The sequence below is a fragment of the Trachypithecus francoisi genome, unplaced genomic scaffold (genome assembly GCF_009764315.1).
Source record: "Trachypithecus francoisi isolate TF-2019V2 unplaced genomic scaffold, Tfra_2.0 Lachesis_group10, whole genome shotgun sequence".
NCBI lineage: Eukaryota > Metazoa > Chordata > Mammalia > Primates > Cercopithecidae > Trachypithecus > Trachypithecus francoisi.
The window spans coordinates 108,840,381-108,861,843 of record NW_022681455.1 but is presented as its reverse complement, the minus strand read 5'-3'; the positions used below and the strand labels follow the sequence as shown (position 1 = coordinate 108,861,843).

Below are 21,463 nucleotides of genomic sequence, written 5' to 3'. Positions count from 1 at the left end.
ACTGAGAAAAAGCCTCCCTCCAGCAAACCAACCATAAGCTGGCAAGGAAACACGAGAAGAATTTGAAGCCACTGGTGTACCTAACGTAACCATAGCAACAATAACACCCAAACACAACTGTCACCTGACTAGGAGTTCAAACTCCCATACAAACAGTCTAGCAAAGAAGAGCTGTACCCAGTTCCCAAAATAAATGCTATATACCTCAGTCTCTACTGCTCCAGGTACCATGTCTGGCAATCAGTAACAAGTTACAAGCAACATTAAAAAAGCAAGAAAAACAACCCACTATCAAGAGCTAAAGTAATCAACAGGACCAGACTTAGAGATGACCCAGATAATGGAAACATCAAACAATGAATTTAAAATAATTGTGTTTGATACATTAAAGACTCTACTGAAAAAGTTGAACAGCATGAGGAAACAAATGTGGAACTTTAGCAGTGAGATGAAAACCAAAAGGGTCAAAACGGAAAAAGTGAAAAAATAGAACAGAACATCAAGCTGTGGGGCAATACCAAATAGCCTAAGTAAATATTTTTTAAATACATATTTTTGCTTTTTTTTTTTTTTTTTTTGAGACAGAGTCTCACTTTGTCGCCCAGGTTGGAGTGCTGTGGCCCAATCTCGGAGGCTCACTGCAATCTCTGCCTCCCGGGTTCAAGCAATTCTCCTGCCGCAGCCTCCTAAGTAGCTGGGATTACAGGCGTGTGCCACCACACCCAGCTAATTTTTGTATTTTTAGTAGAGACGGGGTTTCACCATGTTGATCAGGCTGGTCTCAAACTCCTGACCTCATGATCCACCCACCTTGGCCTTCCAGAGTGCTGGGATTACAGGCGTGAGCCACCGCGCCTGGCTTTTTTTTTTTTTTTTAAGACGGAATTTCGCTCATTGCCCAGCCTGGAGTATGGTGGCTCGATCTCAGCTCACCGCAACCTCCGCCTCCCAAGTTCAAACAATTCTCCTGCCTCAGCCTCCTGAGTAGCTGGGATTACAGGCACAGTCCCCACACCCAGCTAATTTTTATATTTTTAGTAGAGACGGGGTTTCACCATGTTGGCCAGAATGGTCTTGATCTCTTGACCTGGTGATCCGCTCGCCTCGGCCTCCCAAAGTGCGGGATTACAGGTGTGAGAGATGATGCCCGGCCCCGGCTAATTTTGTATTTTTAGTAGAGGCAAGGTTTCTCCATGTTGGTGAGGCTGGTCTCGAACTCCTGACCTCAGGTCCGCCCACCTCGACTTCCCAAAGTGCTGGGATTACAGGCGTGAGCCACTGCGCCCAACCACATTTTTTGCTCATTTTTAATAACTTTAGAATATAACTGACCACCCAAAACAAAAATAGTGGTAATGTATTATGGGATTATAGCATATTTAAATGTAAAAATGTCAAGCCGGGCACGGTGGCCCACACCTATAATCCTTGCACTTTGGGAGGCTGAGGCAGGGGGAATCATTTGAGCCCAGGAGTTTGAGACCAGCCTGGGCAACACAGCAAGACCCTGTCTCTACAAAAAAATACAAAAATTAGCCAGGCATGGTGACGCACACCTGTAGTCCCAGCTACTCAGGAGGCTAAGACAGGATGATCCCTTGAACCCGGGAGTCAGAGGTTGCACTGAGCTGAGAGATCGCATCACTGCACTCCAGCCTGGGCACTTGAGTGAGACTTGGTCTCCAAAAAAACAAGTGAAATGTCTGGCCAGTCAGTGGGAGGCCAAGAAGGGAGGGAGGATCATTTGAGGCTGAGTTCAAGACCAGCCTGGGCCACATAGGGAGACCTCTGTCTCTACAAAAGGAAGGAAAGAAAGAAGGAGGGAAGGACGGAAGGAAAGAAGGAGGGAAGAGGAGGGAAGAGGGAAGGAGGGAAGAAGGGAGAAAGGGAGGAAGGAAGGTGAACTGGCTGTATTAACATCAGACATTTTCTGTCACGGTACTTATTCTTCAGGTAACAATTGATAAAGAAGAATAAATAATGGCAAAAAGCTAATACTTGGTTTTGAAGGAATTTGCATTTAATTAATCACAACAGTAGCTACATACATTCCAAAAACAGCAGTGCCTACCTGTGTGAGACACGTTGTCTATCCTGTCCCCAGAGTAGATCTGCAGACCCTCTGCAACAATGGAATGAAAACCACTGATTCAAAAGGCCAATAATTCAGACATTACCTCTAGCTAGGCATTATGACAGAGTCATCAAAATTCTACCAGATCACCCTCCTGAATTGGCTATCCTTTCCCTCAATTTTTATCCAATTCATAAGAGAAATTGCTACTTCCAATTAGTTACAGGTGCAATGAAAAAAAAGAGAGAAATTGGTATGTGAGGATCACACACAATATCAATCTCTCTCAGCCTGGGTAACATGGCAAAAATCCCATCTCTACAAAAAAAAAAAAAACACACAAAATTAGGCTGGGTGCAGTAGTAGCTCAAGTCTGTAATCCCAGCACTTTGAGAGGCCAAGGTAAGAGGATGACTTGAGGCCAGAAGTTTGAGACCAACCTGGGCAACACAGCAAAAACAAAAAAAAATTTTTTTTTTTTGAGACAGAGTTCTGCTCTTGTTGCCCAGGCTGGAGTGCAATGACACGATCTTGGCTCACTGCAACCTCCGCCTCCTGGGTTCAAGCGATTCTCCTGCCTCAGCCTTCTGAGTAGCTGGGATTACAGGCCTGCGCCACCATGCCTGGCTAATTTTTTGTATTTAGTAGAGACAGGGTTTCACTATGTTGGGCAGGCTGGTCTCGGACTCCTGGGACCTCAGGAGATCTGACTGCCTCGGCTTCCCAAAGTGCTAGGATTACAGGCGTGAGCCACCGCACCCAGCCAACAAAAAAATCTAAATTTCTTTTTTTTTAATTCCTGCAGTCTCCTGCAGCAGGTAATAAAGGAATTTAACAGACTACTAAAATTTCCCCATGAAAATTTAACCACGAAACTGCCACAAGCAATTTTTGGAATAAATGAATTTATCACAATTCAATTACATCAGAAAACGATGGGATGAAATGGGGGAAGCTCAATTACAAAGGAAGTTTTACAAACTGGATTTGAAACCAAAATTTTTGTAATGAATAAAGGAAAAAATGCTATTGAGAATGTTGGGAAAAACTCAAAACCATTTTTACTGTGTACTCTCACACCACAACAATCGACACAGAAGAGTTCTGTGACCAAATGCCGGGGGGAGGGTTCCCCACTAACAAGCAATCATTTCTCCCCAGGGACACCAGCTGAGTGTCCTCCAGTTCAATCCCAACACTATCTACCTGGAAACAGCATCAGATCCCACAGCGGAAGGGCTCAGTCCCACAGACTGCCCCTCCCCCACAGGATACCTGGCACAAATCCAGGCCTCCTGAACTTCTGACCGAACTGTTTGAAGTTGAGGCTCCCAAGACCCCTCTTTCAGTTCAATTATTTTGCTAGAACGGCTCACAGAACTCAGAGAAACACTTACTTACATTTACTGGTATATTATAAAGGGTGTTACAAAGGATACAGATGAAGAGGTTTGCAGAGCCAGGAAGGGGGAAGGGTCACAGACTTTCCTTGTCCTCCTAGGGAGAAGTACCATCCAGGAACCTCCACGTGTCCAGCTATCCGGAAGCTCCCCACACCCCAGGCCTCTTGGGTTTTTATGCAGGCTTCATTACATAGGCATGAGTGATTAAGCCACTGGCCATTGGTGATCAACTTAACCTCACCCTCCTCCTTCTCCCCTCCCCGGAGGTTGGGGGTAGGGCTCAAAGTCCCAACCCTCTAATCCTGACTTGGTCTTTCCAGTGACCAGTCCCCATCCTGAAGCTTTCTAGGGGCTGCCAGCCACCAGTCATCAGCATACAAAAAGACATTACTTTGGTCTTTCTAAGTATTTTAGGAGTTGTATGCTAGGAAATGGGCTGAAGACCAAAAAATATTTTGCTGTATCACAGAGAAATACATCAAAATATTTTTATTTCCCCCTCTGGTTGAATCAAAATCTTAACTATGGTGAAAACACAGAAGACTTTTTCCTATAAAACTCTATGAGTTATGGCCGGGCGCAGTGTCTCACGCCTGTAATCCCAGCATTTTGGGAGGCTGAGGTGGGTGGATCGCCTGAGGTCAGGAGTTCAGGACCAGCCTGGCCAACACAGTGAAACCCCATCTGTGCTAGAAATAACAAAAAATTGTCCAGGCATGATGGTGGATGCCTATAATCCCAGCTACTCGGGAGGCTGAGGCAGGAGAATCACTTGAACTTGGGAGGTGGAGGTTGCAGTGATCCAAGATTGCGCCATTGCACTCCAGACTGGGCAACAAGAGCAAAACTCTGTCTAAAAAAAAAAAAAAAAATCCACCACAATTGGGAGGCCGAGGCGGGCAGATTACCTGATCTCAGGAGTTCGTGACCAGTCTGGCCAACATGGTGAAGCCCCGTCTCTACTAAAAATACAATAATTAGCTGGGCATGGTGGCGGGCGCCTGTAATCCCAGCTGCTTGGGAGGCTGAGGCAGAAGAATCACTTGAACCCGGGAGGCGGAGGTTGCAGTGAGCAGAGATCACGCCACTGCACCCCAGCCTGGGTGACACAATGAGACTCTGTCTCCAAAAAGAAAAAAAAGAAAAACCCACCCAATTACTCTTTAGAAAGAGTTGTAATATAAATAAATATATAATTTATTTTTATAATAAATTATAGTGTTATTTAACATGTAATACTAAAGAATTGTTAATTATGTGTAAGCCATTCTCTTTACTAGTATTGTGCTCATACTGTATACAAATAAATAAAAACTCTTTGTAAATCACACAAACAGAAGAAAAGACAGCGCAACAATATTCACCTGTCAAGAAATACGTGAACATCACACTTTCATAAGCCACCTCCTCATAAATGGGTCCAGTACTGAGAAGGAAATGAAGTCCTCGCAGCAAGGCCTAATTTCACTTGTCTGCCTTGGCCACATAAACTCTGCAACAAAGAGTGGGAGGGAACTGATCAAAAAATGAACCCTTTTAACCTGAGAAAGCGGATTTAAAAATATATGTATATATATATTTACGTAATTTTTAAAAATTAACCAAGAAAGCAGCAGAATGATATTTCCTTGTAAAATCTAAATTTTACATGCCTGGCAGGGGCAGTCCTAATTACTGGCAGGTTCCATGACACCCACAGGGTGGGTATAACTGAAGCAGTCAGAGAACTGGCCTTGTCACATTAAATCATGCATGTCTAGGCAGCTCTGGGGCCCCAGGTCCCATGGGCACTGTTTGCATAACTTTTTTCTTTTCTTTTTTTTTGGAGACAGAGTCTCACTCTGTCGCCCAGGCTACAGTGCAATGGCGCACTCTTGGCTCACTGCAACCTCTGCCTCCTGGGTTCAAGCCATTCTCCTGCCTCAGCCTCCTGAGTAGCTAGGACTACAGGCGCCTGCCACCACGCCCGGCTCATCTTTTGTATTTTTAGTAGAGACGGGATTTCACTGTGTTAGCCAGAATAGTCTCGATCTCCTGACCTCGTGATCCGCCCACCTCGGCCTCCCAAAGTGCCGGGATTACAGGCCTGAGCCACTGTGCCTGGCCTGCATACCTTTTTTAGAAACTAATCTACATCCAAGAGATTACAGCAGGAAACACAAAGGTCAGCAAATTTCTTCTACTAAGAAGTTCCTGGGAGATGGGGATCATAAAACCGGTATATGCCATAAAAATACATCCATGGCCAAATAGGGAAGGAGGACAAGGAGAGGAAGAGAGGAGAAAATCAGGTTGGTGGTTTTCCACACACTTGCCAGGAAAATAAACTCCAGTGTAACGACTTGATTGACGATCTGAGATCAAAGTTGGGAAGCAAAAGCCATCTGCACAGCACACACGGGACCTGAGTAATGCAGGTGGCCTGGGCAGGTCCCCAAAGGGCCTCACCGCCACCAAAAAGAGGTGGAACTGATATCAGGAAGCAGTCACAGCCTTTCAAGTCTGCTCCTCCCAGATCTGAAATCTGGGAGCAGCTCTGAGAGATAAGCTCCCGATGGCTGGGCACTGAACTGCCGCCCTGCGAGCTGAGCTGGCCCTGGCTTTTTCCCCCATCAAGGGCAGAGACTGAATTCTTTTTAACTGTGTCACCAAGCCCAGGGCATACAAGAGGTACTCAAAAACGTGTTCGCCGACACCCTGATTCCTATTTATACTGACCATTACACAACATGTTTGCTTAGAGCCCAGCGAAGAATTTTCAGAATGTTTCACGTCTATCTTCCCACATTCAGGACAAGAGATAGTCACACAAGATGACAGGCTATGGGGACGCTCAAAAGAGCCATAATCACCGGGGCCACGCGGGTTCCCCAGCGCCAGCAGCCCAACGCTCCAGGCCCCAACACGCCACAAAACCTTGCGGCATTCTCTAAAGTAAATGGACTGATTTTAAAATGATAATCGTCATTCTTGCGACAGCCCCAGGAAGCCTGGCTCCTGCAGTCCTGAGCCCGCATCTTTCTCCGCCCCACCGCGGCCGCCACACAGCACAGGTTCTCTGTCCTGCAGTCGCAAGCGCAGTCACAGTCCCACTCAGGGTCACCGTCGCACAGTCTCACGTTCGCAGCGCGGCCCGCACACACAGAGTCCCCGTCACCCTTGTACCTGGGGTTTCCCTCTCCACACACACCTCCGGTCTCCCTCACACTCGCCGCGTCGCCAGCACACTCCAAGACTGGCTTCCTCGCGGTCACCATCAGCCTCCGGGGCTCTCACCCATACAGCATTTCTCCCACACTCGGCCCTCACGCTCGAGGTCCCTCGCTCCTCGTGTCGCCACCCCTCAGCCGCAGAGCCTCTCGCGCGGCCCTGACCGGCCAGCCCCGCGCCGTTTCTGGGCCGCATCCTGCTCCCGACGGCGGTGGCCAAGACCTAGAGGGTTCGGCTCCCACAGAACGCGGCCCGGCCCCGGCCCCGGCCCCGCTCCCCGCGCGCCCGCCCATGGCCCGGCCCGTTACCTCCCAGTGGCCCGGCGCCGCCAGGATGCTCGGTCGCGCCGCCGTCGCCGCGGCCGCTCAGGCCCCGCCCCGCCACGTCACCCGCCGCCGGATCGCGACAGCGCGCGCCGCGTCGGGACACAGTTCCGTGCAGGGCCAGCTGGCGGCGGCGCTTCCAGGCCCCCGTGGCCGCCACGGCCTGGCCGGTACGGGGTCCTCTGGCCCAGACCGTGAGCGTGGACGCCCGACAGCCCCCAGTGGCCTCGCCAGGGCCGGTGCAGCCCGTGACCTGGGCCCGGCCACCCTCGCCGCCCTGGAGTTAGATGGGGCCTCCGAGGGCGTCCACACCCGGACATTCCCGCGGGGAGCTCTCTTGGACCCCGGCACCCCGTTCCTATCTCGCCCTTGACCTGGGCCCGGCGCCCAGGGCGCCCCCTACAGCTCATACAGGGATCCAAACGGCCTCCGCCGCCGCCGGGCCACTGCCGCCCTGCGTCTAGGAACCCCGAGAAGACACACACTCTGGGGACTTGCCCAAACACACGCACAGCTCAGACTCGCATCCCTTGAGGCTCCCGCACCCACAAAGAAACTGCAGGCTCCCTTGGCCAACCCCAGACCTCCCTGGGGCTCTGTCCTCATCTTCCCAAGAGAGCTGCCACCCCTCTTGGGGGAGATGTACCTCCTGCCCATTTCCCCTCCCTCTGTTTGCTCCTCCATCTTCCTCTGGAGTTCCTTTTCCTCTGGTGTCTCTGGGGCTCGCTTGTCTAGAGCCTCCTGACCTCATGGGCCCCTGAGCCCTCCACCGAAATTTCCTGTCAACACCTCAAGCACTGACTTGGTCCAGGGCCCTGGGGTCTTTTCCCCCAGCCTTATGACCACAAGTACATGTCCTCTACTTCCAGACTATACCCAAGACCCTGCTCCCTGCCACCCAGTGACAGGGACCCAGCCAGAGATGGGTAGCACCTCAAACCCTTCCTCCCCACTCCTCCCAGGGCCTACACCCTGCTTTCTTCTCCCCAGCCACAATGGCTTCCCAATCCCTTTCCTGCTCCCCTTAACCCATCTCCACAGAGTAGGGGATGCTCCTAAATTACAGATTGCAATGACTTTGTATCTCCCCTGCCTAAAAACCCTTCCATTCTCCTCTCTGCAGGCCTGGATGACAATGCTTGAGGAGCCCTCGCTGGTGCTGCCCTCCTGCCCTCTGCTTGGAACACCTCCCATGTCAGTGAGTGGACATATATATTTGGATCAATCGAGTTGCACCCTTTGCCTCCCAGATCAGTTCCTCCGGCCTCTCTGGCTGGGCAGAAGGACGACTCTGGACGCTTGTGTCGGCACCCAGCCACTTGTCACTGCCACAGCTTCATATAAGGTATACCGGCTCAGCTGGGCCTGGTGGCTCACACCTGTAATCCCAGAACTTTGGGAGGCTGAGTCAGGCGGATCACCTGAGGTTGGGAGTTTGAGACCAGCCTGACCAACATGGAGAAACTCCGTCTCTACTAAAAATACGAAATTAGCCTATTGTGGTGGCACATGCCTGTAATTGCAGCTACTTGGGAGACTGAGGCAGGAGAATCGCTTTAACCCGGGAAGCAGAGGTTGCAGTAAGCTGAGATCGCGCCATCGCACTCCAGCCTGGGTGATAAGAGCAAAACTCCATCTCAAAAAAACAAAAGAAAGGAAACAAAAAAAACATATGCCAGCTCCCTCTGGCTTTGCAGTCTCACACCCAGTTACGTAGCCCATCAGCTGAAAGCCCCATGTACACCACACTCTGAATCAGATGTTCTCTAACATCATCAGTGTTCCTCAGGACCACCCTGCAAGATACATTTATTTGTAACCATTCTTTTCTTTTGCTTTCAGAGATCTATTGCCCAGGCTGGAGTGCAATGGCTATTCACAGTTGTGATCATAGCTCACTGCAGCCTTGAACTCCTGGTTTCAAGCGATCTTCCTGCCTCAGCTTCCTACTTGGGACTACAGATTTATTTTTATTTCATCTTTTTTTTTTTTTTTTTTTTTGAGACGGGGTCTCGCTCTGTCGCCCATGCTGGAGCACAGTGGCGCGATCTCAGCTCACTGCAAGCTCCGCCTCCCTGGTTCACGCCATTCTCCTGCCTCAGCCTCCCGAGTAGCTGGGACTACAGGTGCCCGCCACCACGCCTGGCTAATTTTTTGTATTTTTAGTAGAGACGGGCTTTCACCGTGTTAGCCAGGATGGTCTCGATCTCCTGACCTCATGATCCACCCACCTTGGCCTCCCAAAGTGTTGGGATTACAGGCGTGAGCCACCGGCTTTTTTTGTTGTTGTTGTTGTTTTTTGAGATCTAGCTCACTGTATCTTGCCCAGGCTGGAGTATGGTGGCGCCATCTTGGCTCACTGCAGCCTCCACCTCCCAGGTTCCAGCGATTTCCTGTCTCAGTCTCCAGAGTAGCTAGGACTATAAGGCATGTGCCACCACACCTGGCTAATTTTGTATTTTTAGTAGATATGAGGTTTCACCATGTTGGCCAGGCTGGTCTTGAACTCCTGACCTGAGGTGATCCACCCTCCTTGGCCTCCCAAAGTGTGGGGATTACAGGCGCGAACCATGGTGCCCAGCCTATTTCACCTTTAAAGTCTTGCCCAGGCTGGTCTCAAACTCCTGGGCTCAAGCAATCCTCCTGCCTTAGCCTCCTGAGTAGGTGGAACTACAAGCGTGAGCCAGTGCACCCAGATGTCCCCATTCTTTGGATGAGGAAACTGAGGGTCAGAAGGCTCCCCAGACAACTTGGCTGCAGCTAGTAGAGCTTTGAACCCTAGTGTGCTGCTCCTAAAGCCTTCCCTGATTCCATGCCCTCTCTCTCTGCAGCTATGAAACTGAGGGTGACAGTGAAGCTGAAATGGGTCAGTGGTGAGTGGGGTGCCATGAGTAGGGGGGTATCAGGGCCAAGCAGGGAGTGAGGTTGGGCAGGACCTGAGATGAAGCTCCCTGTCATGTTGTCATCCTTTTACTGAGGCCAGAGCTGCAGCTGGACCCGAGTATTTTTACCCCAGGCATTTTTACCCCCACTCTGGGTCACTCTGTCCTTCCAGGTTTGGCTAACAGGTGGTTCGGTGAGAGGGTTCAGAGCGCCCTCTTGTGGCCTCTGGTGTATCAAAGCCTGGCACCCCAGCTGGTGGGGCTGAGTGAAGACAGAACTGGGTACTGGCTGGGCTCTGGACTACAAAATTCAGGCCAGGACCCTATCCCCTATCCATGTTTCCCTGTCTCTGTTTCTGTCTTTGTCCATACCAGTCTCAGCCCAGTAGTCTCTTTTCCTCCCTTGATCTCTCTCGTCTGTACCTCCCCCGGGGTACAGATGGCAGGCTGATGAGCTGAAGATGCAAAGAAGGGTGGCATCCTAAAAAGAACTCTAGGTTCAAAGGATGCTGACACTTGCAAGCTGAGGGAAGACAGAGGCTGGGAAGGAGGGTCTAGCCAGGTGACCTGCAGGACTGTCCTTGCTCCCAGCTCCTGGGTGGCATGTGGGGCCTGCTGACCAGGCAGAAGCAGGGGAAGGACAGGACCCCATTTCCACAGGAATGTTTCAGGTTCTGGTTCTTAGTCCCAGGAGGGGAACTGGATTCCAGGAGAGAGGGCAGGAGGATGAAGTCCACAGAAGGGCACAGGAACCATGCTTTGATGCTGACAGAACCTGTCAAGGCTCCTGTAAAGGCCCAGCCCCTAATTTCCTGCCTCTCCAGCCACCTTGTACCTCCATCACCTCCCTCCCCTCATGCTCAGAGCAGAGCATAGGCCAGGGCACCTTACAGCGTCCAGAGTACTTTTATTGCCAGAATCCAGATTCAGCCTGCTCAGAGCCCCATGCGGGACCCACCACTCAGGAACAAAGGGAGACAGATGCCAGGCATGTACGCAGCAGAGAAAATCCAGCTGCACAGAAACCCTGTGGGAGAGCAGCTCAGTCCAGCCTGAAGGCAGCTTTGGGAACCCCACCTAGAGGCTGTACCCTTTTCTCAGCCTGTGGCCAGTCACCCACTTAAAGCCTACTGCCATGAAGGCAGCCCTGACTCTCCATGCCTGCTACCACAGGGAGACCCATGGAGCACCCTGGGACAGACAGAAAGCCCCTAGGGGGGCCTCAGGGGACCCCTGGCTCTCTCAGGGTCGCATTCAGCCCCGTGCTCAGCCCCGCACTGACCCACTTGGGTACTAGTGAGACCCTAGGACAGGGTGGCAGTGTGGTGGTGGGGTTAGCAAGAGGTACAGCTCAGGGAAGCTGCGAGCAGCCTTGGCTGCTTCCTTGGATTCCCTTTCTCCACAGGTCCCTAGAAGACCGTGGCTCCAACCCCTGTTCTCATCCTTGGAACCACAGTCTCAGGGCGAAGGGAGGCAGCTTCAGTCCTGGGGCCAACAGCACATCCGAGGAAATCAGAGCTCCTGGGACACAGCCTTCAGGACTGGGGGCACATCTGCTGCCCAATCCAGAGCTTGACTGCTCCTGGCGGTAAGGGAGGTAGGAGTGGAGTGAAATGTCCCAGGGCCTGGGAACCATGAAGAATGCAACAAACTGCCCCTGCCTGCAGGAGCTACTGGGCTCGCCCAGGAAGCCAGTCAGGCTGGCCACCAGCTAAGCCACAGAGATGCCAGCAGCTCTAGCTACCCATGGCCAGTGGCAGGCCTACCTGTGGCTGGTGTGTGGGAAGGGTCGCCCGAGGGGCCAGGAGCCCATCCCTGGGACCTCTGGGTACAGGACCACAGCACAGTAACATCCCTCATAGGAAGGCAGCGGGGCCAGGGCCCAGTAGGCAAGTATGAAAAGCCCATAGGAGTAGGGGGGACACACGGCCCCAGGTAGGGATTGGGACCAGGGCCCAGCCAGCCCACCCTGTGGAGCCAGTCCTGAGGTCACAGCAATTCCACCATCAGCAGCATTCTTGCCATCCAGTGTCCCTGAGTCCAGACTCTCATTTCTTCCTTCTTCACTGCCACAGAGAAAGGATAACAAACAGCACTTGCCCATGGCAGACGCTTCACAGTCCAAGACTCGGGGCCTTGAATGGTCAGTCACAAACGCTGCGAAACTCATGGGCCATGACAGCACCAGAGGCCAAGAGTAGGTCCACAGCTGAGCCATCCAGCCCTGCCTGACACAGGAGTCAGGGCCCAAGGAGCACACGTTTCAGATAGGCCAGGGTGGTGGCGTTGGCCAGCATCTCGATGTGCTCGCAGCCTGGCAGCTCCTGTAGCAATACTTGGTGCTCCTGGCGGCTCTGCCAGGCCTGGCACTGCAGGGCACTCTCCAAGTTCACAGTACCATCGCCGTCACCAAAGCAGATTTTAGGGTCACGGTCAGGGAAGCTCTCATAGTAGAAGGAGTCTGGTGTGGGGACACCAGTGCCATAGAGGCAGTGCAGTTGCACGCCAGGTGGCATCGTGGCCTCCACCAGCCCTTCTGTATCCTGCCGCATGAGCCAGCCGTCTTCAAAGCCGATGTCCTGGAAGAACCTGCGGTAGTCCCGCAGTGTGTAGTTGCTCGTAGGCGTCTGCACGAACACCTTCTCAGGTGACCACGTGTAGCTGTAGGGCAGCAGCCAGCTGGTGGAGACAGCTGTCCGCTGCTGCTCCCGGATCTTCAGGGGCCCGATGACTGGGATCCGGTTGTTGTCTCCTGCAGGGAGAAGGCTCTGGTCAGTCTGTGCTTAGGAATGCCAGCTGGTTGGGCAGCATGTTCACCACCAGGCCCCTGCCAGGGGCCCAGTCCACAGTCCCGCATCTCTACCCTCTTGTCATCATTGTAATCACTGTGACTCCCATCCCTGCCTTGGCTATTTTTTTTTTTTTCTTTTTGAGACAGGGTCTCACTCTGTTGCCCAGGCTGGAGTATAGTGGCACGATAACGGTTCACGGCAGCCTCAACCTCTCAGGCTCAGCCAATCCTCCCACCTCAGCCTTCCGAGTAGCTGGGACTACAGGTATGTGCCACCATGCCTCATGCCTGGCAATTTTTTTTTTTTTTTTTGAGGTAGGGTATCATTCTGTCACCCAGGCTAGAGTGCAGTGGTGCAATCTTGGCTCACTGCAACCTCCACCTCCTGGGTTCAAGCGATCCTCCTATGTCAGCCTCCTGAGCAGCTGGAACTACACTCACATCCCACCATGCCCAGCTAAAAATGTTTCCACCTTTTATACACATGGGGTCTTGCTATGTTGCCCAGGCTGCTTGCCTTGGCTTTGTTTCTCTTTATTTTTGCTACATCTGGGAACCACACATCCAAGATATGTTTTGTTTCTTTTGCTTTCCTCACCAGGGAGTGAGGCGGCACATACCCACAGTGTGAGTTATGATGCTTCCTTTTCTGTAAACTCTACCATCCTCCAAGTGCTGATCAGGTCTGTGGGCACTGACCTAGTCTAGTGAGTCAGCAGGTTGGCAGCCCAGAGATGACATGTTCTGCTTTCCCTTTTATGACACTGAACTGTGTACCAGTTTTTCTCTTCCTAAGCTCAGACCAGTGTTCAGCCAGCAGTGGCCTCATTCCGCCCACTTGCCTGTGTGCTGACCTGGGCAGCCAGGCATGCTAGAGACAGGGCAGGAGGGGAGGCTGCAGATGGAGGCGGAGTCCCAGTACATAGGAATGGGAACAACACAAACACCCGGCAGCCAGGGAGGCCTCCGGGAAGTAAAAGCTGCAACTTGGGAACAGGGGCCTCTGGACTGTTCAGGATCCATGGTCGCCCATCACCCCACCCTGCATCTGAAAGCAGGGAGGCCTCTCGGACTGACTGTAGGGCCTCAGCTCTGCCTGCTGTGGCCTGGCTGGGGGATCCCTAAGGTAAGGAAAGCCCCGAGGGGTGCACGGACACCTCCCCGCACCCCCCCCCCCCCCCCAGTCCTGGACTGCCAAGGCGGGACAGAACAGCTTCCCAGCCTTTGAAGCAAAGCTCTAAAGGGACTCACAGAGAAACTCTGAAGGGGGCCAGGGTTACCTGTCAAAACTCAGGGTATGCCCACATCTGTCCCTCCAGGCCCAGGCTAGACAGAAGCAGTGGCTCTAATGAGTCCTCACTAAAGCTGAGTGTCTTCCAGCCAATTCAGAGTCACTGGGCCTGACCCAATCACAATGCCAGTAGACCAAGCAGGTCAAGCAGTGGCAGGGACTTGAGCTCATGAGATGCTTGGCACAGCCCTGGCTCATAGCTCCCAAAGCAAGGGTCCATAAGCCTCCCTCAAGTCTTAGCAGAGGGAGGAAACTTAGCCCTCCTAGAGGAGGAAGCTCTACTCTATAGCTGCAGCTGGTGAGCTGCAACAGTCCTGAAAAGATGGGGGAGGAACCAGAAAAGGGGTGGCTTTCCCAACTGCCAGGCCAGTAGGTGCAGCCAGACCTGCACCTGCTTCCTCCCTGTGTTGCCTACAGAGGCTCCTTGCTGCCCACAGATGGAGGTGCAACTCATAAATTAAAAACTGTAGTCGGCCGGGCGCGGTGGCTCAAGCCTGTAATCCCAGCACTTTGGGAGGCCGAGACGGGCGGATCACGAGGTCAGGAGATCGAGACCATCCTGGCTAACACGGTGAAACCCCGTCTGTATTCCCCGTCTGTACTAAAAAATACAAAAAACTAGCTGGGCGAGGTGGCGGGCGCCTGTAGTCCCAGCTACTCGGGAGGCTGAGGCAGGAGAATGGCATAAACCCGGGAGGCAGAGCTTGCGGTGAGCTGAGATCCGGCCACTGCACTCCAGCCTGGGCGACAGAGCGAGACTCCGTCTCAAAAAAAAAAACTGTAGTCTAGAGGCCAGGTGCAGGGGCTCATCCTTGTAATCCCAGAACTTTGGGGGGGCCAAGGTGGGCAGATCATTTGAGGCCAGGAGTTCAAGACCAGCCTGACCAAAATGGTGAAACCCCATCTCTACTAAAAATACAAAAAAATCTGGCGGGCTGTGGTGGTTAATGTTTGTAATCCCAGCACTTTGGGAGGCTGAGGCAGGCAGATCCTCCTGACTTGATGTCAGGAGTTAGAGACTAGCCTGGCCAACATAGCGAAACCTAGTCTCTACTAAAAATACAAAAATTAGCCAGGTGTGGCGGTACACGCCTGTAGTCCCAGCTCCCCGGGAGGCTGAGGCAGGAGAATCACTTGAACCTGGAAAATAGAGGTTGCATGAACCAAGATCACGCTACTGCACTCCAGCCTGAGTGGCAGAGTGAGAAAGACCCTGCCTAAAAAAAAAAAAAAAAAAAAAAAAAAAATGCTCTAGCCTTCCTCCTCTGGGGTGAAGGTGGGGATGAAGAAGCAAGGATGGGGGTAAGAGTGAGGGACAGCCGGGAACAGAGGCTCACACCTGTAATCCTAGCACTTCGGGAGGCCGAGGTGGGCGGATCACCTGAGGTCAGGAGTTCGAGCCCAGCCTGGCCAACATGATGAAACCCCATATCTACTTAAAATACAAAAATTAGCTGGGTGTGGTGGTGGGCACCTGTAATTCCAGCTACTCAGGAGGCTGAGGCAGGAGAATAGCTTGAACCCAGGAGGCAGAGGTTGCAGTGAGCCAAGATTGTGCCACTGCACTCCAGCCTGGGTGACAGAGCCAGACTCTGTCTCAAAACAAAAAAGAGGGCTGACCCACGAGAAGAGTCATTGTGGAGACCAAAGCAACTCCATCTTGGATACTAATTCACCATGTTGGCTTCTGATTAACCCCAGATCCAGGAAGTCCACTGAGATTTCCACTTTATCTACTGTTCCTTGTGCATATATTTATCATAAATCTCACACAGCCTCTGTGTTATCATCCTTCAATGTTCAACACATCGCATCAGAGTCGCCCTTTCCCTACAGAATATAAGCTCTGGGTCTGGGGGCTAATAGTGTGGGGATCCATCATCTTGTCTAGCCACCACCTGAGACACAGATGTGGCTTCTACTCGTATGTCCCTATTAAATGTTTTTCTCTGAGAAACTAGATTTGTCAGCCTCTTTCTTCCTTGGACTTTTAGGGGTAGATTTGCATAGACCCCAGACACCGTGGGACAGACATGAGGCATGCTGGCCTAGGAGGACACTTTGGAAGGGAAGAGAGGGCAGAATGCCTGGCAATAGCCCCCCACACTGGGCCAGGTAGGGTCTTACCTGAAGCCAGGACGCGCAGGGTCTTGGCCACGCCCCCCCAGGGCGCACCCAGTGACACGAAGGCCCGGAGATACTTGTCCTTCCAGGCCTGCGGCTGCCGCTGCAGAAAGTAGAGCGTGTACATGTTGCCCATACTGTGGGCAACCAGCACCACGGGGCCCCCATACAGCTGGTACATCTCCTCGATCATCTCGCGGAGGGCCAGGAAGTAAGGCCCGTTTTCATCTGCAGGCCAGAGCCAGGCAGGGGTCAGGCGGGAAGGGTCCTGGAGCCCGAACCACTGAGCTTTTCTCAGGCCAGACACAAGATGAGAGGTGAGGGGAGGGTGCTCACATTCAAACTGAGTGGTCTGGGTCCCCCTGTCTTCCATGAAGGGAGGAAGCCTTATATTTCTCCCCAGGGCTCAGAGGCCCAGAGGTCACAGGGTGGGAAATGGAGGACAGGATAAGACTGAACAAGGGTGGTGGCTATGACCACTAGACTGGATGCCAGAGACCCAGGGACAGGGGACAGCCAAGGACAAGGGGAGAGCCCAAGACCTGTGGTGCCCATGATCACCTCGCCCCTACCTCCCGAGACTTCAGGGAAGGAACGAGAGTGCCTGCTTACTTGGGGCTCGGCGCCAGTCATAGGGAGCCCCTCGGACATCCTCACCCCGTGTGTAGCCCCAGCCCACAAGGCTCTCCACCATGGTGTGGAAATAGGAACCTGTAGACAGAAATACAGAGGATAAGAAAAGATACAGCTAGTGCCGGCCACCTACACTATGCCCAGCATGGAGACTGTGACAGTCGGCGGGTCCCTGGAAGAATGCTACAGGGCTCTGTGCCCACGCTGATCAGAGACAGCTCACAGGCTGTCTGTACAAACCAGCAGAGTTCCTCCAGTTCCAGCTCGAGTCCAGCAGAAACCCCATCCCAGCTCCCGGAGGCCTTGAGTGAGGGCTACATACCCACGCTGCTTTTGCTGGGGTCCAGGAACTCCAGTGAGAAGGTCTTCCCAAAGCCAGGGACACGTACATCCACACCATCAGGAAACTGGGTGGCCCTGGATGTTTTGTTGTAAACCAGCCTGTTGTGAGAGGATATCGAGCCAGTGACCCAGAGGGGACACGGAGCTTGGTGTGTCTCAACAGTGCATCATGTCCTGAGTCATACTCCCTTCCCATGCCCAGGTTTGGTCAGATGGATAGGAGAGACCGAAAAGTAACAAAGCAGGTTGATAAAGCACAGATGTCCTGTAATCCCAGCACTTTGGGAGGCTGAGGCGGGCAGATCATCTGAGGTCAGGATTTTGAAACCAGCCTGGCCAATGTGGTGAAACCCGTCTCTACTGAAAATACAAAAATTGTCCTGATGCAGTGGCTCAGGTCTGTTAATCCCAGCACTTTGGGAGGCTGAGGCTGGCAGGTCATCTGAGGTCAGGAGTTTGAGACCAGCCTGACCAACATGGCGAAACCCCGTCTCTACTAAAGACACAAAATTAGCCGGGTGTGGTGGCAGGCTACTGTAATCCCAGCTACTCAGGAGGCTGAGGCAGGAGAATCGCTTGAACCCAGGAGGCAGAGGTTGCAGTGAGCCAAGATCACGCCATTGCACTAGAGCCTGGGTGACAGAGCAAGACTCCGTCTCAAAAAAAAAAAAAAAAAAAAAAGCACAGATCAGAGTAATTACATTCAAACAAGGATCCTACCAACACATACTTACTCCAAACACTGACCCCAGGACCCCTACTGAAGCAACATTCCCCTCTCCCCCGTGACCCTACCCTAGAATGAGGGTCTTGGACCTGGTTGGGAGAAGGAGGCGGCAGTCCTGGTTCACTGTGAACTTCACACTGCACCCCAAGAGGCAGTCCACCCTCTTTCAGCTTCCCATCACTCCATCTCCTTGCATCCAGCTCCTGCCACCCAACATAACCCAGGCAAAGGAGATGGTGAGTGCAGTACACAACAGAACCAGACAAGGGCCAGGTGCAGTGGCTGACACCTGTAGTTCCAACACTTTGCAAGGCCAAGGTGGGAGGAATGCTTGAGGCCAGGAGTTCAAGGCCAGCCTGGGCAATATAGTGAGGCCCTGTTGCTACTAAAAATAAAAAATTAGCCAGGCATGGTGGTGCAGGCCTGTGGTCCCAGCTACTTGGAAGGCTGAGGCAGGAGGATGACTTGCACCTGGGATATTGAGGCTGCAGTGAGCCATGATCATGCCACTACACACCAGTCTGGGCAGCAAAGTAAGACCCTGTCTCAAAAAAACAAAAACAAAAACAAAAAAACCACTAGGCCAGGTGCAGTGGCTCACACCTATAATCTCAGCATTTTGGGAGGCTGAGGCAGGTGGATCACTTGAGGTCAGGAGTTCAAGACCAGCCTGGCCAACATGGTGAAACCCCATCTCTACTAAAAACACAAAAATTAACCAGGCATGGTGACGTGTACCTGTCATCCCAGTTACTCGGGAGGCTGAGGCAGGGGAATTGCTTGAGCCTGGGAGGCGGAGGTGCAGTGAGCCGAGATCGTGCCACTGCACTCCAGCCTGGGCAATAAGAGCGAAACTCGGTCTCAAAAAAAAGAAAAAAAAAAAAAACCCTAGAAAGGCACCATGCCTCAGGGCTGCTATATGGGTGGGTAGGCAGACAGAAGAGGCAAGGCCCAGAGAAATGATGGGAGCTGGTGGGGGGAGACAGGAGGAAGGCCTTGTGTGGCCCCAGGTAGGTATAATTGGGTCCCACTTCCTCTGGGCATTGGCCACAGCAGCCAGTCAACCTCCAAACACATCCTCCATGGAGGAAGGGAATGAACCATGCTCCTATGACCCCCTGGTACCCCAGGGCTGTATCACCTGTCAGACTGCAACCACAAGGCCCAGGGCTTGCCCAGCAAATTCCTAAGCGCCATGACATAGGACATGGACCACCAGCTACTGACTTGAGATCCCTAACAGCCCTTTCTTAGTTTTCTTTCTTCTTCTTTTTTGAGACAGGGTCTCACTCCGTCCAGGTTGCAGTGCAGTGAGGGCATCATAGCTCACTGTAGCCATAACCTCCTGGGCTCAAGTGATTCTCTTACCTCATCTTCCTGAATAGCTAGGCAGGCACCACCATGCCTGGCTTATTTATTTATTTATTTGTTTGTTTGTTTGTTTGTTTTGTAGGGACAGGGCCACACTATGCTGTTCATGCTGGTCTCAAACTCCTGGGCCTGAGTGATCCTCCTGCCTCAGCCTCCCAAAGCACTAGGATTACAGGCATGAGCCACCGCACCCGGCCTATTAGTTTTCTGGAACTGTGCAATAAATTACCACAGACAGACTCAGCAGCTTCTAATACTACACACATTATCTCATAGTTTCTGTCGCTGCAGTGCCAAACAGAACCAGACAGGACAGACCCCGCCTCAGGGCTAAGTACACAGCTGCAGCACCATATCCTGTGGGAAGAGGGTTGTCAAGGCCTGAATAAATGATGGGAACAGGGCGAGGGGCAGGTGGACACCTTATACCAGAAGAAAAGCCTTGTGCCTTTGTGCTAGGCCGGGAACCTTGCTCTGGCCTCACCTCACACTGAAGAGGTAAATGTGCCCCCCAAAACACAGGAACCTAGAGTTTCTGGTGGTTCTGAGTCCCACCTGTCCCCTTAGATATCAGCCACAGAAAGCTGACAGGATCCCCACAATGGACCCAGATAACAGGTCCTGGAGGCCCATTCTCTCCAGAGGAATTTGTAGATTATCCCAAGGGTCACAAAGCAAAGTAGCTTGTTGCTACTAAAAATAAAAAATTATCAAACAGCAAAATGCAGAAAACTGTTCTGGAAAGCCAAAGCAGTTCTGCCTGGGTGAAAATCTAAACAGGTCAGAGAAGCAGTGAAGGCAGACAGGCCCCTCTTGGTATCAGCTGGCACTCCAACTGGCAATACCTGAGGCCGTGTCCCCAGTATAAAAATAGAAATGCACACCAACAGCCCAGAAATAACCCCAGTCACACAACACAGAGGAGGAAGGAGTCAACAAAATGGGCATCACAAACAGCTGGCAGGCCAGGGCGCCTGGAGGAGCAGCTAGAAAGTCTCTGGGAAAACCTTTGTTGTTGTTGTTGTTGAGACAGTCTCGTTCTGTCACCCAGGCTAGAGTGCAGTGGCCCGATCTCTGCTCACTGCAACCTCTGCCTCCCAAGTTCAAGTGATTCTCCTGTCTCAGCCTCTCGAGTAGCTGGGATTACAGGTGTGTACCACCACGCCCAGCTAATTTTTGTATTTTCTTTTTTTTGAGACAGAGTCTTGTACTGTCCCCTGGGCTGGAGCGCAATGGCACGATCTCAGCTCACTGCAACCTCCACCTCCCAGGTTCAAGCGATTCTCCTGCCTCAGCCTCTTGAGTAGCTGGGATTACAGGCATGAACCACTATGCCTGGGCTTAATTTTTGTATTTTTAGTAGAGACAGGGTTTCACTGTGTTGGTCAGGTTGGTCTCGAACTCCCGACCTCATGATCTGCCCACCTCAGCCTCCCAAAGTGCTGGGATTACAGGCATGAGCCACCGCACCCGACCAGGAAAAACTTTTAATTTGGGAGACTCCATTCAGCTCAAACATGTATTGGGCACCAACTGTGTTTCTGGTTCTACTGCTATAAAGATAAAACAGAGACACACTCCCTCCCTTCACGGAGCTCAGCCTGGGAGGGAACCTCAGCTCAGAGCCACACATTCTGGGTTTGAATTCTGATTCCACCACTTATTAGCTGAGTGAACACAGGCAATCACTGTAACCTCGTTGAGCTTCCAGATTCCCCAGCTGTAAAGCAGGTTTAAAAACCACCTGTTGGCAAGTAATGCTGGTGAAAAAAAACAAAAAAACAAAAAAAAAAGCACCTATTTCAAAATGGGGTTGCTGTAAGACTAAACGAAAGTAAGTATATAAAATGTGTAGTGCCTGTGCAGTTTGGGGAAACATGCCTGGGGACAAATTTGGGCACGTGATGACATTTAGAGGAAACAAGCATGGGGCCTGGGAGGAGGAGAGGCGAACCTCTCTGGAGAGTCAAAAGGGAGCTGTCACAAAGGGACCAGGGTCAGGTTGATTTGTTGTTGTTGTTGTTGTTTTGAGACAGGGTCTTGCTCTGCCACCCAGGCTGGAGTACAGTGGTGTGATCTCTGCTCACTGCAACCTCTGCTTCTCTGGCTCAAGCAATTCTCCTGCCTCAGCCCCCTAAGTAGCTGGGACTACAGGTACATGCCCAGCTAATCTTTTTGTAATTTTGGAAGAGATGGGGTTTTACCATGTTGCCCAGGCTGTTCTTCAACTCGTGAGCTCAGGTGATCTGCTTGTCTCAGCCTCCCAGAGTGATGGGATTATAGGAGAGCCAC

At 52.1% G+C, this 21,463-nt stretch overlaps 2 protein-coding genes across 12 annotated transcripts in view; both read right to left on the bottom strand.

Moving 5' to 3' along the window:
- SLC7A6 (solute carrier family 7 member 6) overlaps positions 1 to 7,382 on the bottom strand; it is a 43,220-nt gene extending 35,838 nt beyond the window's left edge. For 2 of the 7 annotated variants that reach the window (XM_033219793.1, XM_033219794.1), the window contains exons 1-3: positions 6,668 to 6,981; positions 4,842 to 4,969; positions 2,072 to 2,122 (exon numbers count right to left, since the gene is read on the bottom strand). In XM_033219793.1, coding sequence (XP_033075684.1) covers positions 2,072 to 2,122; positions 4,842 to 4,863 — 73 coding nt within the window. In that variant the 5' untranslated portion in view covers positions 4,864 to 4,969; positions 6,668 to 6,981. The other 5 variants (XM_033219795.1, XM_033219791.1, XM_033219792.1 and 2 more) reach the window with 5 other exon arrangements.
- A 3,397-nt stretch (positions 7,383 to 10,779) lies between these two features.
- PLA2G15 (phospholipase A2 group XV) overlaps positions 10,780 to 21,463 on the bottom strand; it is a 25,246-nt gene continuing 14,562 nt past the window's right edge. For 2 of the 5 annotated variants that reach the window (XM_033219771.1, XM_033219773.1), the window contains 4 exons: positions 17,054 to 17,172; positions 16,711 to 16,809; positions 16,102 to 16,326; positions 11,966 to 12,644 (listed from right to left, as the gene is read on the bottom strand). In XM_033219771.1, coding sequence (XP_033075662.1) covers positions 12,133 to 12,644; positions 16,102 to 16,326; positions 16,711 to 16,809; positions 17,054 to 17,172 — 955 coding nt within the window. In that variant the 3' untranslated portion in view covers positions 11,966 to 12,132. Of the gene's footprint in view, positions 12,645 to 16,101; positions 16,327 to 16,710; positions 16,810 to 17,053; positions 17,173 to 21,463 lie in introns of all 5 variants that reach the window. The other 3 variants (XM_033219775.1, XM_033219772.1, XM_033219774.1) reach the window with 3 other exon arrangements.